Below are 18,324 nucleotides of genomic sequence, written 5' to 3' on the forward strand. Positions count from 1 at the left end.
GGGAAGCTGGGCCATGCCCAGCTTCTTCCTAAGCCACAGCCTGATGGAATGGAGAGTTGCCTCCTGATGCTTCCTCTCTCTGCAGCAAAATGTCTTTCTGCTGCTGTTTCTGATTTTTCACAAATACTATAGTCAACACTACTTATTCTCATAAGAAGGATTTTTCCGCTGGAGGTGCAAATTGCAAATGATTTCCCCTCCAATCCCCTATGCCTTCCTAACCCTCCTCTCCCCACCTCCCACTTTTGTCTCTGCTCTAGGATATGATGCTGATGAGTCTGTCCTGCATGGAGCTGCAGCTTGACCAGTGGCTGCTGACCAAAGGGAAGAGCTCAATGGGTGAGTGAGCACTGGGTGTTAGCAAGTGCTTCTTCCGAGGAAAGGCCCTGTAAACTCCCTCCGGTGAGATACGAGTCCCCACAGGAAACACGTGCCTGAGCTTTGAAGCTGGGCCTGGTAGTCGATCTTGAGGTTTGCACGTAGACATTCCCAAGTTGACCTTTTGGCATTGACGTTAGGTTGGAGGAGACTGGAGAGTCCCAAGCCACTTGGGTCAGATGGACCTGGAGCAGGACAGGGCAGCTTCTGGGGTTCACTGCTTCATAAGCAAACCCAATGCGAATTTTTCTCTGTTACGTTTCCTCAATCGGCTTCTCTCAGGTGCAGATCTTGGGGTTCTCTGCTCCCATTGCTGTTGTTTAGACTTTGAGCTGCAAAGAATCTGAGCTCTAAGCCTAGAACCTTGGGCTGAAATGTGAAATAAACTGTTTCAGTGTCTCCAAGGAACGGCCCCGCGGGCAGCTCTGTAAACGGGAAGTTTGGCCCTGATTTCCCTGGCAGCCACTTCCTGGGGGATCTGCTACAGCTCTCCTTTGCCTCTTCTCAGCGAGACCTCTTTGAGGAGGGCTGGCTGGAGTTCGTGGTTCGGGTGTATTGGCTGAAGGCTCGCTTCCTGGCCCTGCAGGTTTGTATTTCAGTTTTTTGGGGGGAGGACTCCTGGTGCTGCAGTACCTAATTAAGTACTACTGGCTTTAGATCTGAGCAGTCAGACACTGGGCACACAGCTCCACTTCTGTGAGGCTATAGTGGAAATCTGGGTACAAAGGCAGAGTGAGTTAAAAAATGCCTTGAGCAAAAGGCCTTGCAAAAGGCAGCTTGGGGTATGGAGTTCCAGGGAGGGGCTGGCTGGGGGAAGGAGATTAGCTGGCAGGCTGCAGTTGAGCATGCTGCTTGCTTTTCCAGGGGGACATGGAGCAGGCCTTGGAGAACTATGACGTCTGCACAGAGATGCTCCAGAGCTCTGCTGCAGTGCAGGCCAAAGCTGGTGACGAGGCTGTGGTGATCCGGTTGCCAAATCTCCATGTGGACTCTGTGGTCTCGTTGGAAGAGGTAACACCAGCTGGACGTGGGAACATTTGGGTCACTGCAAGAGGCTGGCTGCAGTTGCCTTCCTTGTGAGGATGAACTCATAGCAGTTATGCTGGGGATGCAAACATGGAAGCAGCCATGACCCCATTGCCAAAGTGTGTGTGCGCTTTGTGTGTTGAAGGTCCCCAGGTTCAGCCCCTCAAGGAAACGCCCTCTGCCTGTCAGAGTGGACACTGTTGAGCTAAGTGGGCCACTGGCTCAACTTTGTCTCAGAAAGCTTTGTATAAATGCTTGACTAAACTACCTGTGATTTGTGGTTCTGGTTTGAAAACTGAAATGAAGCAGTCCAGTGTCCTTCAGTTGGGCTCCTGCCTTACTGTCACCTTGGTCTGTTGCTGCCTTCAGAGCAGCTAATTCTGTTGCTTGTGGAACACGTGAGAGAGGATTGCCGCTTGCAACATGCAGTGTGTGACTCTTGCAGATTGAGAAGAACCTCAAGTCCCTGGAGAGATGCCAGTCCCTGGAGGAGATCCAGCGCTTGTACGAGGCCGGCGACTACAAAGCGGTGGTGCGTCTGCTGCGGCCCACCTTGTGTTTCAGTGGATATGGCCGGACGAAGCACCTGGAATTTGTCATCTCCATTCCGGAGAGGCCGGCTCAGCTGCTCCTGCTGCAGGTGGGGTTGTCTGAGGGCAGCAGGGAAGGCCAAACCAGCATAGCCAGCCTTGATGGTTGCAGCAGAGGCTGCCAGGAAACAGCAGCCAGCAAAACAACCAGCAGGTTCACTGGGCTGACTCTGGCATTACGGTGCTAGTTCCTTTCGCTGTGCGGAGGGGAAAGCGCTCTGGGTGTGCTGCTGTTCGAAGCTGTTTTTAAGGAAATGAACACCCAAGTTGTTGGAAACCATGGGGTTAGGGAAGGCGAGGGAGAGTGTCCTTGTGCTCAATCAAGTCCTGCTTGTGGGTAGCTGGTTGGCCACTGTTAGATAGAGATGCTGGATTAGATGAGCCATTGGCCTGATCCAGCAGGGCTCTTTGTAAGTTCTTGAGGATTCCTTGGGGTGTTTTCTTGATGGCTTTTATGCAGTGCTTCGTGTTTATCCTGGTCACGTCACACAAATGCAGAGAAACGGAGGGTGTACAGGAACCTGTTGTCCGCACCTTTCAGCCTTTCTGGCCCAAGTGCTCTTTGCCACAAGCACCGGTGCCCTCTCCATAGGGAGCCTACATGGGCATGCCTCTCACTGCCCTTCCATGTGCAGATCTAGGAAAGGTTCCCAGCAGCTGTCTTGCAAATGCTCTTGTACATTTTCCTCCAAGGCGTCTCTTCTTCTTCAATGCTCCTCAGGATTCCCTGCTCAAGCTGCAGGACTACCGGCAGTGCTTTGAGTGCTCGGAAGTTGCCCTGAACGAAGCCTTTCAGCAGATGATCAACATGACAGAGGCATCTGCCAAGGAGGAGTGGGTGGCCACTGTCACGCAGCTGCTCGCGGGGATCGACTGCTCCCTTTCCTCGGACAGCAGCAGCCTGGAGGAGCCGCCAGCCTTGCAGAGCCTGGTCCGACTGACCAGCAACCTCGTCCAGGTATCCCACTCTTTGCCTGAGGACCCACATTGCTCTTGGAGAGCAGGAGACCTGTTGGCAGCCTTTCTCTGAGCCACTGGTGACATGAGGGTCTGTTCTGCAGTTGCTGGTGGAAACGTCATTTTAATATATCAAAAGCAGCCAGAGGAGGAGGGTCATTCCCCAGGGACTCTGAGTACAGAGCATTGGAATGGGAGCCTGCCAGGTCTTAGGAGGGGGGCAGCTCTGGAGGTCTTCCAGCTCCCAGTGGCAGCTCATGGCCTTGGTTTGGCCCTTAAACTGGTTCCCAGCGGGAGTGGGGAAAGGAAGGTACTGCATAATCCAGAGCAAAAGCTAAACCCCAAACCCCTTTCTTTGGCTGTAAGAGCAGTTGGAGTTCCTGTCCTCTCAACAGTGTCTGCTAGAAGAGAAGCAAGAAGGAGAAACACAAAACCAGACTTTTCGTAATGGGTAGTGGCAGAGGGGGAAGGAGAGCACGAATACTAGTTCCCTCCTAGGTTAGAGCTCAGCTCCACCCTCTGCCTTGAGGGGCTCTCTTTCTTTCTCTCTCTGTCTCTCCTCAGCCTCTTCCCAAGTCTCCAGCTTCCATCCTTACTTGGGTGGCAGCTGAAGGCTCTATGCAGCCTTGGCAGTGTGTGTGTTTAAAGAGCCTTCCACCCTCTCACACACTTTGGCTGCCCCTGTTGACCACTCCTTTCTGCCCTGGCTGCCGCCATGAGTTTCTCTTGGGAGGAGAGGGTTGGCTCAGGGAAGGGTTAGTCTTGCTCAGCACATGCCTCTGCCAGTATCCATTTGGAAATGTGGTTTAGTGTTGCTACATGGCTAAGCAGTTTTCCTACTGCTCTGTTGTGCAGCCAGATTCAGCCCCTGATGAATTTGGAGGGGGGCATGTTTGTGTAAGTGAAGAACATCCCCTATTGTTTTATGAGCCTGAAACCAGCTTGGTCATTCTGGGGCCACTTGGGTGATGACTTGAATGCCTGTCATTAGTATGTTCCTGTTAGAAGAGCTGAATGTTGTCCCCTCTGTGGGTTTAACTTGCCCCACGTCTGTTCCTTGAAACCCCTCCACCCCAGATCATCGACTGCAGCATGGCTGTCCAGGAGGAACCCAAAGAGCCTTCTGTGTCTTCGGTGCTTCCCTGGATTATTCTTCACAGGATCATTCAGCACGAAGAAGACACCTTCCGCTCCCTCTGCTGCCAACAGGAGGAGCAGCAGCAGCTGCAGAGCCAAAATGAGGAAGGTGGGGAACAGCTGTGCCCTCTGTGGTGGGTGGGAAGCAGCTGTGTTCTGCCATGAGAGGTTGAGTTGGGCATTCAGGAACTCTGTGCCTGCCAAAACAGGGCAAAAGGACAGAGCACCAGAATGCATGCAGATCAATGGCACCGTCCCTTGTAGCCTTCCTTGTCTTGTCACTGGATTCTTGCACATGGAAGACAAACATATTGTTAGAAGTGGCTCTCTGTAGCAAAACATTGCCCGTGTGCAAGAGCCCTCCAGGTTCTCCCTTCTCAGGCTGGAGGTTGCCTGGAACAAGTGAAAGGGCTGCTGGAACTGGCTAGCCAGTGATTACTTTGGGGTGTGATTCTGGGGCCTTCAAAAAATTTCCGGGGCAGACGGCCCTTACCCCTTCTTTTTTAACAAACAGGTGGAATTACTCCAGCCTCTGTTGTTATGCTTCAGAGAGCCCATGGAATGATGTTCACATGTCCACACCAGCATCATTCCAGAGGCACTCCAGGGTTGGGGGGCGGAGAGGAAGTGTGACGGCAGCCAGAACTCCTGTTGCCATTTCCAAAGCCACCATCTCCTGAGCTGTTTAGTAAAGGGTAGTGGTGGTGTGGAAGTAGAAACTGTTACTGCTGCCATAACAGGTGCTTCCACCACCATCCCCAAATCTCCCCTCCCACTTGGAGAGACCAAAATATTCCTCTCCCCACCCTAACAAAATTGAGTTTTCGGGGTGGAGGTTCCTGCAGAGAAAAATGTTTATTGTGGGACTTCCTTGTTCTGAGCAGACATCAAGCATTTTTGGTGAACGTAGTAAAACAACTGGGTCTTTCCCTGTATAAGGGAATTTTGGGCTAGGAACCAATTTGGAGGCTAGTCCAGGAGCCATCAGGTGGCTGGGCCAACTGCTTCTTGCCCATTTGACTCATGCACCTCCCATACCAGATCTGAGGCTTTTTGATTGTCCAGCAATTACTTGACATTCATTTTGTCATCAGCAGCTCAGAATCTAGACACTCCTATGCTGCCCTCTTCCCTGATGCTTCTGAACACAGCTCACGAATACCTTGGGAGGAGATCATGGTGTTGTAACTCAGACGGAGCCCTTCTTAAGTTCTATGTGAGTAGCCCTGCTTGAAATAGCCCAGATTAACCCTCTTCCTCTCCCCACTCGTTGAGAGATCTGTGGAACACAGACTCATGCGGAGAGAGGAATGTTCCTTCATGTTCTCACCCACCAAGCAGCACGCTTCCTCCGAGGCTTCTTCAGCCGTCCCCTGCCCAGGCGGTAGCCTTGACCTCAGTGAATTTTGTCGTTCCAGGTACGGGTGCTGCAAAAAGAGCTTTTGGCCTCTACCTCCGAGGACACCCATCCCTATAAGGAAGAGCTGGAGACGGCTCTGGAGCAATGCTTTTATTGCCTGTATAGCTTCCCTAGCAAAAAGAGCAAGGCTCGCTACCTGGAAGAACATTCCACGCAGCAGGTTAGACTGTCTCAGGTCTCCTTCGGAGAGAAAAGGCAGGATGACAGGCAGGTCTCTCTGCTTCCAGAGATTGGAATCCCACGAGCTGGAGATGGAAAGCAGCAGCCCTTGGCTACTCCCCAAGGACATCTTTGTTACCTGCATGAGGGAATGCTGGACTCAGAGTAGACCTTGTCTTCCTTCTCCTCCTCCCAGGTGTGGGGAAGAGCATTTGCAGCTCTGTGGCAAAGCATGCATTGCACACAGAAGGTCCCAGGTTCAGTCTAGCAGCATCTCCAGACAGGGCTTGGAGAGAACCCTGCCTGGAAAACCTGGAGGAGCTGCTGCCAGTCAGTGTAGGCATTCCTGGCTTCGATGAACTAGTGGCCTGACTCAAAGAATTGTGGAGCTGGAAGGAACCACAAAGGTCATCTAGTCCAGGAATCCTTTTGCCCAACTTGGGGCTTGAACCCTTGACCCTGAGATTAAGAGCCTCATTCTCTACCAACATGTCCTTTGCCACTCAGCCGCATAAGGCAGCTTACTGTGTTGCTAAGCAGCTGGACTGAGATGTACACTCGAAATCTGACTTAGCTCCTCTTGTTCCTGGCAAGGCCTGATGCATCTCTTGCCTTCTCTCCAAGGTGGATCTGATGTGGGAAGACGCCTTGTTCATGTTTGAATATTTCAAGCCCAAGACCCTTCCTGAATTTGACAGCTACAAAACCAGTACAGTGTCTGCTGACCTGGCCAACCTTCTGAAGAAGATGGCCACCATTGTCCCGCGGACAGACAAGCCTATGCTGAGGATAGAGGAGGTGTCTAGCTACATTGAAGGGACTCTGAGCAAGGTACAAGCCTCTTGCATCATTTGGGGGTTGATTAAGGCGGAGGGGTGCTGCTGCTGGGGCTCCTGCCTTCCTTCTCGGAGGAGTGGGGGATGCATTTGTCAACAATGAGCCTAGTTTGCTGGTGCATTCAGATACAGGCTATTTGTAACGGAGAAGTGACTTCACTGCCTTGTGGGCATCCAGCAATTGAATTCCATCTTTTTGTGATGTCTTCTCCTTTGTTTAAGCTCTCTCGAAGTCTTATTCTCATGTATTGCTTCCTTTAGAACCTGTTTTGGCTCTCTAGAAGCTGTTGCACTACAACTGAGATTCCTGCATTGCAGGAGGCTGGACTTGATGACCTTTCGCTCTACAATTCTATGTTTCTATGAACTCCCGTCATCCCTGAGCCATGCTGGCTGCTAAAGCTGATGGGAGCTGGAGTCAGTCACAAATTCCCCACACCTGTATTAGAATAATGTGAGGCTTGAGGATGGCATTCCCTGCTAAGCCAATTGCAGTTTTCTCAACAGCTTTTTTCCTTCCACTGAGCCCCACGGCTGTGAGGAGTCTCCTCCCACAGGTGGTGGCAGCTGCTGCCCATGACAAGCCCAGGCATCCTTATTCTCCCCTTCCTTGCCAGGTTCCGGCTCTCCCTGAGGGTGCCGACTACTCTCCTCCGGTGGTGACAGAGCTGTACTACCTCCTCGCAGATTACCACTTCAAGAACAAGGAGCAGTCTAAGGCCATCAAGTTCTACATGCATGACATCTGCATCTGCCCTAACAGGTCAGTTTAGTGAACCCCTGACACCAGATGAGATGCCTGGTCATTCCATCGTTGCTTCCTGGATGGTGTGTGTGTCATGTAAGGGCCCCTTGAATTTGGGCTGCTTGCATTTTCCCTGTGCCCTGAGCATTGGCACATTGTGGTTGTGTTGGCATCTGCTGCCTTGAAGAGGCACGCACAACCAGTCCCCCCGGTGTGTGTTGTTGTGCCAGAACACATGAACCCTTTTTAATTGCACGAACCTAAATTTACTGGTATGTGATTGAATCCCTGCCACAGGATAATGACCGTCAGGGAAGTGCTAACTTGTGTGTGTGTCCAAATAAGCTTTCTAAAATCTGGGCACCTGAGCTGAAAAGCTCCCAGCAGTAGCCATGGAGGGAACGCAAGAGCCGGTGGAGGGAGGTGGTCTTTTTTAAATACCCCGATCACAAACTGTTCAGGGCTGCAAAGGTGACTGACGATGGGGTATAATAAACACCTTTAGAAGAAACACAAAAAGGCTGTTGTGATATAACAAAGTGAGATGGGGGAGAGATCGGGACTGAACTTCTCAAGGTGCGGGGGGTTGTTGTGTGCTGTTCTTCTCCCAGGTTTGACTCTTGGGCTGGCATGGCGCTGGCTCGAGCCAGCCGCATCCAAGACAAGCTGAACTCCAATGAGCTGAAGAGCGACGGCCTCATCTGGAAGCACGCCACCCCTGTTCTGAGCTGCTTCAAGCGAGCCCTGGAGATTGACGGCTCCAACCTCTCCCTGTGGATAGAGTACGGCACCATGTCCTATGCCTTGCACTCCTTCGCCTCCAGGCAGCTGAAGCAGTGGAAGTCGGAGCTGCCAGCTGAGGTCATGCAGCAGGTGAGGGCTTGAGCTGGAGCTTGCAGGCCCCGGCCGGGGTCAGGAAGCGGGGGTTCGCCAGGCCCAAAAAGGCAACCACCCCGAGTAGCTCTTGCTGCTGCTGCAAGGCTTGAAGCTCCCTCCCCATCTTTCAGATGGCAGAGCGGCGCGACGGCATGCTGGAGACGGCCAAGCACTGCTTCATTTCAGCGTCTCACTGTGAGGGCGATGGAGACGAGGAGGAGTGGCTGATCCACTACATGCTGGGGAAGATTGCCGAGAAGCAGAAGCAGCCGCCTGTGGTCTACCTCCGTCACTACAAGCAGGCGGGTCATTTCCTACACGAGGAAGCGGCCAGGTACCCCAAGAAGATCCACTATCATAACCCGCCGGAGCTTGCAATGGAGGCCCTGGAGGTAAAAGCAATGAAGCCAGCCAGCCAGGCGTGGCCTTGAAGCAGAACAAAACCCTCGGAGCTCTTGAGGGAAAGGTCCACTGGCCCGTTTTAGGCAGGAGTTCTCTATAGCAGCCACTACCTCCCTTTGCATCTGATCCCCCTCTAGGAAGGACAGGTAAGGAGCTCAGAGAGGGAGAGCTAGTGTGGGAGTCGGCATCAAAGCATCTGCAGCCTTTGCCCTCCTGACTTTGCCAGGGCTGGAAGGCAACTTGCTTGGGGTGGGGGTTTTGGGGGGCGGGGGTGGGGTTGGATGGAAGGAATACAAAGGATCTGTAGCCTTTCCGGCCCCCTGACATGCCCCTAAACCAGGGAGGAAATTGCGCCAGCTCAAGCGCTGATGTGGTTTCATATGGCTGATTTCTATTGAGAGCTGGGCAGTGACCCCCACCCACCACCAGCCAAGTCTTAGAACTGCAGCTTTAAAGTGTTTTTCAAAAATGCAGTCCAAAGGTCAAGCCATTGCTCTTTCTTCCCTCCTTTATTGCTCCATCACTTGTGGCAGCTTCCAAGAACTGCCCCTTTTCCGACGGGTGGTGAGAGCCTTTCTCCCCAGTTGTCATCTTTTCCAGGAAAGCAGCTTCTTTCTCACAATCCTGCAGAAAGCAACCCTCTTTCTCTTACACTGACAATAGCAAGCAGGCATCTTTACATTTAATTATTTGCTATGGATAATAAAGTGGTAAACGGCCAGCTAGGTTTTTGGGGATACATTTATAATATGTTAGGCTGTTGTTGCCCTGCCTTTGTTTCTTCCCCTTAGGTCTATTTTCGGCTTCACGCCTCCATTCTGAAGCTTGTGGGGAAGCCCAACTCTGGGGTGGATGCCGAGATGCTGGTCACGTTTATGAAGGAAGCTGCCGAGGGGCCTTTCGCCAGGGGGGATGAAAAGAACACCCCCAAAATAACTGAAAAGTGAGTGCTGACTTTCTCAGGGTCAATGGGAGAGCTTCGGTTAAATGGGAGGCTCCATTGCCAGCGCCAAAACGGCTTAAAGTGAACGCATGTATCACAAGTAGATGGGGCAGTTGCAGCTGCTGCCTGCCATGGCGGCTCTCCAGGCAGAGCCAAAGTGCAACTGCCAGACACTGACAACAGACCTACTTAGAGGGATTTGAGTGGTATCCCTCACCCCCTGTAATAGGTGCTACCGTGTGTCAGTACAGCCTCCCTCCCTTCTTTCTCCTCCAGAGAAAAGCTCTGCCTGGTGGATGACGACTCCCACTCCTCTGCCGGGACTGTGCCGGGCCCAGGGACTTCCCTCCCCTCCTCATCCGGTCCAGGTCTGACTTCCCCACCCTACACAGCTACTCCAGTTGACCACGATTACGTCAAATGTAAAAAAAACCGTCAGCAGGCAACACCGGATGGTACAGTCCCTGTTCTCAATACTGCCGGCACAGAGAGGTGCTGTAATCATGGTGGGGGGGGCTCATTTCGGCAGATTTGCTTGCTTCAAGGAGGGCGATGGGGCTGCGGTAACACGGGCAATATTGCAACTCATTATTAACCTCATAAAGGTCGCCACCTCCCATCCAACCTAAATGGGCAAGACAGTTGGATGATCTGTATTCAAGGGTATTTCGAGGCTCGGTTGAATGCTGTGGGATTCGTAGGCAAATTGTCCTGGGTGCAGTTCTGAAATCCAGACCTCTGCCATTTGGGCAATGGGAGGCAGGTGGCAACCACGCGAGTGTCATGTTCGCAGTATGAAGTGGAGAGGCTTCAGCTGACAACTTTTCCTCCTCCTCTTATTATTACATCTTCTCCCCTCCTTTCCCCCTCCTCCGAAGTTTCTAAACTTGCTGGCTCATCTCCATTGCTGATGCACATTATAACCCAGTAGTCTTAATGGCAAAATGCTGTCAATCTCAGACTGGGGTAGAGAACATTTGTGATGAGTGTGTCACAGTAATACTAGCCCCACCCCTTTTAGTATTGATTTTGTGCTAATTTTTGTTTCCTTTTAGCAGTATATCTGCATTCCGAAACAAATTTGGGCTGGAGGGTTAAGGCCTGTAGATTATTTCGTGCCTTAATTGGCATGGTTTGGTTGAATTCTGTCTGTTTCCATGAGCACAAATCCCCCATGGATAGCACTAGGGAGACCTGCTTTGTTGTATTCAGAAGATTTTAGGCCCTGGCAGCAGGACTGGGTAGTGGCAGGTGATGGGAACAGCAGCCCCACTGCCCTGCTTCTAGTTGGAGGGGAGAATGTCAGGATACAAGAACAAATCACTTGACCTGGCTTCATAAGGCAGATTCATGGGCTCTGTAGGTTGTGCATGTTGAAAGTCAAATGTATTTCTGAATGATTTGGGAGCATGAGTTGCCTGCCTTTGACAAAACCCAAAGGACAGTTTGAAGAGCCTCCTCCTCCTCACCTCCTTCCCCTTATCTAGCCCTTGTTCCTGGGGTTGCTGCTTCTGTCCAGGTATCTAGTTACTGCTGCCACTGCAGTGGAAGGTGCCAAGTGTGAATGCCTTTTGGCCAAAGCCAGGGAACAATAGGATTTTTCCAAAAGGAACAACCAAGCCTTGCACAGCTGGTCGCATCTTACAACGTCGTTGGCACAGAGGAGCTGGAAATGATTTGGCTCAGACCTGGCAGCCCACATCCCAGGCAGAGAAGCAGCAGCTTAATATAGAATTGCCTGCTCTGCATCGCCTGGGAAGTGGGTTCATCATATTGGCATTATTCCCTTGTGGGCTTCGGGAGGGGTATGCTGACATCTCAACAAAAGTTGGATGTTTGCATTTCTGTCCAAAAACCCCCCCAAAGCATGTCTATTTTGAAATGGTGCTTTGGAAATGCTTTGCTTCTGGGCTCAAAGCCATCCCACAAAGCTGCTTGGGAAGGAAAGCCAGCACAGAATTTGAAGCTGTCTCTTTAGGAGTGCTGGGCTGGTTTGGTTTTGGGTATCTCTCATGTTGGTTAAATCAAAATAAAATAAGCAGACTCCACTGGATGTGCCACAAAGGCCACACGTGGCTCTTCCCAGGAGTAATGGCAGTTTATAATGTGGGTATCCGGAGCCAGGACTTCCACTCCAGCCATGCTTTGTTCTCTGGAGAGCTTCTCAAGGTAATTCAGGAGCCAGAAGGAATCGGGGCAAAGATCCAAGAGTGGAAATGGTGTGTGTGTGTGTGTGTGTGTGTGTGTGTATGAGAGAGAGAGAGAGAGAGAGAGAGAGAGAGAGAGAGAGAGAGAGAGAGAGAGACTAAAGCAGTCCAGTAAACCAGACTTTGAGACTAAGCAAATCTCTGAGAGGACGCAGTTAACTATAAACCCCTTACACCCTACATGTATCTATGTACATAAATCTATAAATAGCAGTCAAAAGTATTCAGTTTACAGTCGTACCTCGGTTCCTGAACACCTTGGGAGTCGGAATGTTCTGGCTTCCGAACCATCGAAAACCAGAAGTGAGTGTTCCAGTTTTCGAACATTTTGGGGACAAGCCGAACGTCCGGTGCGGCTTCCACTGTTGTTTCTGGTGCGCCTGCGCAGTCGGAAGCCACACCTTGGTTTCTGAATGTTTCAGAAGCCGAACAGACTTCTGGAATGGATTATGTTCAACTTCCAAGGTACAACTGTATATCAGAAACTGTATATCCCAAGCACAGAGAAAGGAAAAAGTGTTCCCAAACAATGACTAAGGGCAGGTATCATCACTAACTTTTTCTTTCCAAAAACCAAAATCCGTAAAATCCATTACTCAGTAAACTGATCTTCCTATATTGGCTTCTCCCATGCATGGCTAAGCATATGTTCACATTATCATTATAGCAACATTCAGTATCCTATGAAGCCAAGTCGATGGTGCTGTAAACATTTCCCCAGAAGTGAGCTATTGCTGTTTCTGCTGCCACTAGCAAATTAGGAATCCCTTCAGCATTCACCCTTTTAAATAGATCCTTCCAGGTAATTTTGTAAGACTTGAAGAGCTTCAGAGTCAATGGTGTTGAACTGGTTAGAGTGTCAGGCTAGAACCTGGTAGACCAGAGTTCAAATCCCCACTCAGCCATGTGAAGCTCAATGGTTGGTTACCTTGGGCCTGCCACAGTCCCTCAACCTAACAGGGTTGTTGAGAGGATAAAATGGGAAAGGAGGAGAACCATGTACTCCATCTTGACTTTCTTGGAGGGCAGGTGAGATATAATAGCAATTAGTAATAATTTCTTCTAGCTACTTAACATAGTATAATATCAATTGCCAATTAATTATTTTGAGGGGGCAGTTTTAAAATATGAATATAATCAGCACATGTTTATCCACAATGCCAACAGTTATTCCAAGTCAGCTTATAAAACAATATTTATGTGGGGATCACATATGACATTACCGATGCAATGTTTTTGCAAATTCATAAGATTCTCATTCTCCTGCAGCCAAAGCCATACTTTATATCTTAGCAATACCGCTAACATAAATTGTAATACCACTTCTTTTGAAATGGCTGCAATTCTTGATAGCAGGATACAGAAAAGGCTTAATGAGTGTAACTAAGTGGCCCTTTTACCCACCACCTACTTCCAATTTGGTAGCCTGGATTTCCAAACACATTTAAAGAGTGTCTGATTCGAAAATATTGATCCCTTCTAGAAATACATGGATACATTTTGTTTCTTCCAAAAAGTTATAATAAGAAACTGACTTGTTGCATATAGGCCATTTATGTTCCAGTCAAATATATCCCCCAATATTTCTTCTTAATTAATTTGTAGTAACAACAGGAAATAGGAGGAGAAAGACCTTGGTTTGTGTTTGGCCTCATTCTTCCTTTGCCCATATGCTACGTTCAGCTTTGAGACACAGTTTTTGACTTGCTCTTTCGATATCTTCTCTATTATACCAGACAAATAGACAGAAAACTCCCACCCTGCTCATATTAATTTGTGTTGGTTATGCTGCATGCATCATAAAACTCTGAAGATTTTGGGACACCTGCTGCGCCCAGAGATTTCACAACATGGTCATAACTATTCTAGGTTTCTTACCCCAGCCCCCAAAATAAATTCAGTTTCTCTGTCTTGCTGAACACCTGTCTTCTTTCTTAAGAACATAGGAGTCCTGCTGGATCAAGCACCGGTCTAGTCCAACCTTCTGTTCTCACAGTAACCGATCAGATGCCCCAAGTGAAGCCCATCAGCAAACAAAATTATAATAATTTATTATTTGTACTCCACCCATCTGGCTGGGTTTCCCCAGCCACTCTGGGCAGCTTCCAACAGAGATTAAAAATACATTAAAACATCAGTCATTAAAAACTTCCCTAAACAGGGCTACCTTCAGATGTCTTCTAAAAGTCATTTCATTCTGAAATGTTTTTATGCTGCTTTTTTAAGTTAATGGTGTATTATCTTTTCATTTGTTTTGTGATTTTTGTTAACTGAATCAACCCACAAAAAAACTCTGGAGTGCAGTTTAATGGTCCCACCCATGGCCAATTGCAAGCACACCTGCTGAATCATTGTCTGGATTTGATAACAGGCTGGATGAGGGCCAGTAAACAGAGTGCTGGATCCTGACAAGACAGAGGCAGTGTGTGTAGAGGTGATTGTCAGGCCTGGGAAACGGGTGCAAAATCTGTTCTGGATGGAGGTGCCTTGCTTTTGAAAGAGGAGGTCCACAGCTTGCGGGTGGAAGCTCATTGATCCCTCATTGTCTCTTGGGGGCACAGAGTACCTTTTACAAGCTGGTTTGCTAATGGGTGCCGTTCTTGGGCAGAGATAGGCTGGCTGCAGTAATCTTTGTAGGGTTGACATACTGTATTATACATGGCATGGAGCCTCAACTCTGGCATCCCTTCCCTAGAGAGGCTCGGCTGTTGTCGATTTTTCAGTCTTTCCGGCATAGAGCTCACTACTTCTGAATAAAACGTAAACAGCAATTACGGCTCATTTTACTTGCTCCCTGTGAGCATGTCCACAAGAGTTGGCTTCCAGCGGCGTTGGGGCTGCCATATAAGCCCAGCCTCTGTGTGGTTTAGGGACTCATAACCGGAATCCTTTTGAAAGAAAGAGCTTGATTTTGCCATATCCTGGGATTCTCAGTGACTGAGGTAGAGTAAGGTGCAGCTGGTTGGATGAGGAACGTTAGTAACGGTTTTAAGTAGCCAAGAACTCCCAAGTCCAGTCCAGAAGTTGCAAATAGAAATGGGAAGTTATTAAAATGAAAACCAGTTGTCCCAGGCAAGAGACTTGACAGACTTCCTTTCCAGGATTCATCTAGTTTTGGTGTCACGTTTGTCTTAAGCGTGTTTGCTGTGTAGCAGAGTGTTCTAACTTGTTCTGCAGTAAATGCATGGGGAGGCCCGTGTCATTCATCCATTCAGTAGAGCAGAAAGCATCCATTCTTGTCATTTGGTGCTCTTTGTACAACTAAATGTCGCTTTTCTTGTTGTTGTCGTCGTCGTTTTTTCCGTGCTGTCTTTTGTGTGTTTGTTGTGCCTTTGTAACCAATATTGCCCGTGCTGCCTTAACCCTTTTTAAAAACTCTGTTCATAGATATTCTCTCCCTGCTTTTTTATCCATCACGGCTTGCTTGAACAATAGGCCAGAACTGCAGCTTAACCGCTTTGGGGGATGAGGAATCTGTTCACTGTGGTAATGTAGAGATCCAGTTTCTGGAAAAGCTTCCTCGAGATGAGTTGCAACCCTTGGATTCTCCCCCTGCCTTAACACATGCTCTGCCTCCATCCCATTCTGTTCTTTGCGCCAGGGATGGGCAGCCTGTGTCCCCTCCTGGATGAGGGTGATTACAACTCCCATCATCCCCTACTCTCTGACCATGCCAAACCCTGCTTTTTGCAAATGTTGTGTCTTTCATTAACACTCATAGCCTAGTCCTTGTACTTCTGGAAAAGGGCTCTTAGAAGATGTACAAAGGCTCATTAGTGGCTGGGCAGTGGGGCGGGTTTTAACTAGCCAAACATAAATTTGGTGTGCACGGATTCTGAAAATGCTGGTTCCAATGGCTGGGTCCTTGACTTTCAAATAGCACAAATAAAAGCCACTATGATCCTTTGTTTTAATTTCCGTATATGCCTTACGCACACTGTCTATATGCTTTTGTTTGTTAGTTTGTTTGCAGATTTCCAAAAATTGATTGCAGAATTTATAATCTAAGTATAACCAGAAAAGGGGGGGGCAGGATAATGCTAAACAATACTAAAATACATAATTAGAATACAGTTGAAAAATTGCTAATAATGCTTGAAATGCGCTCATCCCCATGACATTCCCGTGACATTCCTTATGTCATGTGACCATGTGAGAGGTATTCTGAGGTGGGTGGTCTTCATGTAGGTCGTCTTGGTGGTGGTATGTCCACTGCAGCATCCTGATGTACACCATAATCTCAGAGTGATACATTTGCCTTTGAGATGACTTTGTAACCTGCAGCTGGAATGGGATTCAGACATGAGAACACACGTCAGGCCTGATCCACACACCAGGCCTTCTAGCCCACATTTCTTGGTTTTGCGAGTCTCCATCTGGACATTTCCCCAGATATAGTGGCTGGTTGAAAATGAAGAGCATCGTCTGCCTGTAACAACACTTCTGCTTTTCTTGTTTTTAAAACAAGCAATGTCATTCTGGATCAACTGAGCCAGGTTCTTCTGTGTTGCATATTCTGCTCACAGACGTCCTGGCTTGCGCGGTATGATCTGAGAGCTCTTCTTCCAAATCGTCAGGTAGAAGAAGAAGAAGAAGAGTTTGGATTTGATATCCCGCCTTTCACTCCCCTTCAGGAGTCTCAAAGCAGCTAACATTCTCCTTTCCCTTCCTCCCCCACAACAAACACTCTGTGAGGTGAGTGGGGCTGAGAGACTTCACAGAAGTGTGACTGGCCCAAGGTCACCCAGCAGCTGCATGTGGAGGAGCGGAGACACGAACCCGGTTTCCCAGATTATGTGACTACCGCTCTTAACCACTACACCACACTGGTTCTCTCTGAAGACTTTCCGACATGGCGGTCTGGTGTGGTTTGATATGTAGGATGGCAGTGCTGTTGCCGAATCTCTCCATAGCCTCTTGAATATTTCGTTGATAGATGTGTAATGCCTTTTCTGCAACATCCTAGACACCACCCAGATGCTTCTGCAGCACCCGTGGTGAGAATGAAGTGCCAGAAGAAGAATGGGGTTAGACTAGATGACCCCTGGGGTCCCTTCCAACTCTACAATTCCATGAATCCTCATTGGTGTCTTTCACAGACCTGCTGGCTCTGCTGAACAGGCACTGCCTCTTAACATGCAGTACAAAGCTGGTCTCTGCAGGATGGAGGCAGCTCTACTCTTAGGCTGCACATCGGCTTTAGCCTTTTGGTGTTTGGGGCCTGCATTAAAGTTGTCCTTCCCACCCCCCTCCTCCATCCCCTCTTGGTGCTATTGATCAATTGCAGATGAATCTCTCTTATGTGCCTCTGTGGCTCCTACTCAGCTACTGACACTTTGGTGGAGAGCTTGCTCAAAGATGACATAAAGAAAGGAACCAGATGTTGGACAGAGGGCTTGTTGTTTCCTGCTGACTGGATTTCAGTTCTTGAATCTTAACTTCTAGCAGGTGAAGCCACCTTCCGAGTGATCACCCTTAGTGGTATATCCACAGGAAGATTCACTAGCAGAGGAAGCTTGTAATTGCCTTTGAGAGCTTTTCCTTGTCTCTGTATATTTTTGCCTGACACTCTTTTTGGAAACTGTTCTGGGAACTCCAGATCTTAATTTGCAGCTCTTCGGCTTCTGCAGGATCTTCCATTTTTTTGTGTTGCCACAACTGGTGGCATTTCTTCATCTGTAGTGGTTTTCATTTTCTATCTGTGGAATTTCACCATCTTGATAATACAGCTCTCCTATTTAGGCAGACAATTCTTCCATTGCCTTGTCTTGCAGTTGCTTCTAATTATGTAACTTCTGCAAGTTTGCTGCACCTGCATTTTTCTTTGTGTCTTTGCACTCAGCCTAATAAAAAAACTGGTCTTTTTCCTCCCCCTTCCCGTCAGGTTTGAAAGGGGCAGCTCAGTGCTTGGCAGACTCCTGCAGGTGGATGGGTTATTAGAAGCTGCATTGGCCACCATCTGCCCACTTCTAAGGCATCTTCTTTTCCTAACTGACTTCCAGCCACGCAAGGATTTTTGCTGCATATCTCAGGAGGGCACAAAATGCTTGGATTTCACTGGTCTTGTGTGACAGGCTAGGCCAAGAGAGCCCTTCCTCACATATTGAAACTTCTGTACATCATCAGAAGTGGAAAAAGTTTCCAATTGGCTACCCTACAATAGAAGTTTTTGAAATTATTACTTTGCAGAAGAGTAAAGAGAGAAACAAACATACACACCCCTCCCACACACTTTTGTGAACACCCTAAGACAACATTAAGATCCAATTGTATCTGCATTTGTAAAAGGGTTTGGGGCAGAGCTTTCCAAACTTTTCCTGTTGGTGGCACACTTTTTAGACATGCATCATTTCACGACACAGTAATTCAGTTTTACTAGCAAACCGGAGGTTAATCTTACCCCTTTCCATCCACGGAAGGATTGTGGGGAGGTTCGTGTGACACATCTACACACTGCAGCCGACATACTAATGTGTCGCAACACACAGTTTGGAAAGCTCTGGTTTCGGGTGAAATCAGGAATCTTGATTAGAAATGCCTCCTGCAGCACCTGTACCTGGTCTCTGTTCATTCATCAGTCAGGTCCAGGCAGGTTGCTGCAGTGTTCCTGTGTCAAGGATCTAGCAGCAGCAGTATTACACAGAAAAG

General features: G+C 48.8%; 1 protein-coding gene across 4 annotated transcripts in view; it reads left to right on the forward strand.

The window, feature by feature from the left end:
- The window catches only part of CABIN1 (calcineurin binding protein 1), a 59,333-nt gene that overhangs the window by 9,218 nt on the left and 31,791 nt on the right, over positions 1-18,324 (forward strand). For 2 of the 4 annotated variants that reach the window (XM_081174616.1, XM_081174617.1), the window contains exons 13-26: positions 261-339; positions 774-964; positions 1,243-1,389; positions 1,850-2,044; positions 2,716-2,952; positions 4,029-4,197; positions 5,183-5,304; positions 5,507-5,668; positions 6,292-6,498; positions 7,121-7,266; positions 7,860-8,121; positions 8,256-8,516; positions 9,318-9,469; positions 9,746-9,924. In XM_081174616.1, coding sequence (XP_081030742.1) covers positions 261-339; positions 774-964; positions 1,243-1,389; positions 1,850-2,044; positions 2,716-2,952; positions 4,029-4,197; positions 5,183-5,304; positions 5,507-5,668; positions 6,292-6,498; positions 7,121-7,266; positions 7,860-8,121; positions 8,256-8,516; positions 9,318-9,469; positions 9,746-9,924 — 2,509 coding nt within the window. The remainder of the gene's footprint in view (positions 1-260; positions 340-773; positions 965-1,242; positions 1,390-1,849; positions 2,045-2,715; positions 2,953-4,028; positions 4,198-5,182; positions 5,305-5,506; positions 5,669-6,291; positions 6,499-7,120; positions 7,267-7,859; positions 8,122-8,255; positions 8,517-9,317; positions 9,470-9,745; positions 9,925-18,324) is intronic. The other 2 variants (XM_081174619.1, XM_081174618.1) reach the window with 2 other exon arrangements.

This window comes from Podarcis bocagei (genome assembly GCF_964188305.1).
Source record: "Podarcis bocagei genome assembly, chromosome: 16".
NCBI lineage: Eukaryota > Metazoa > Chordata > Lepidosauria > Squamata > Lacertidae > Podarcis > Podarcis bocagei.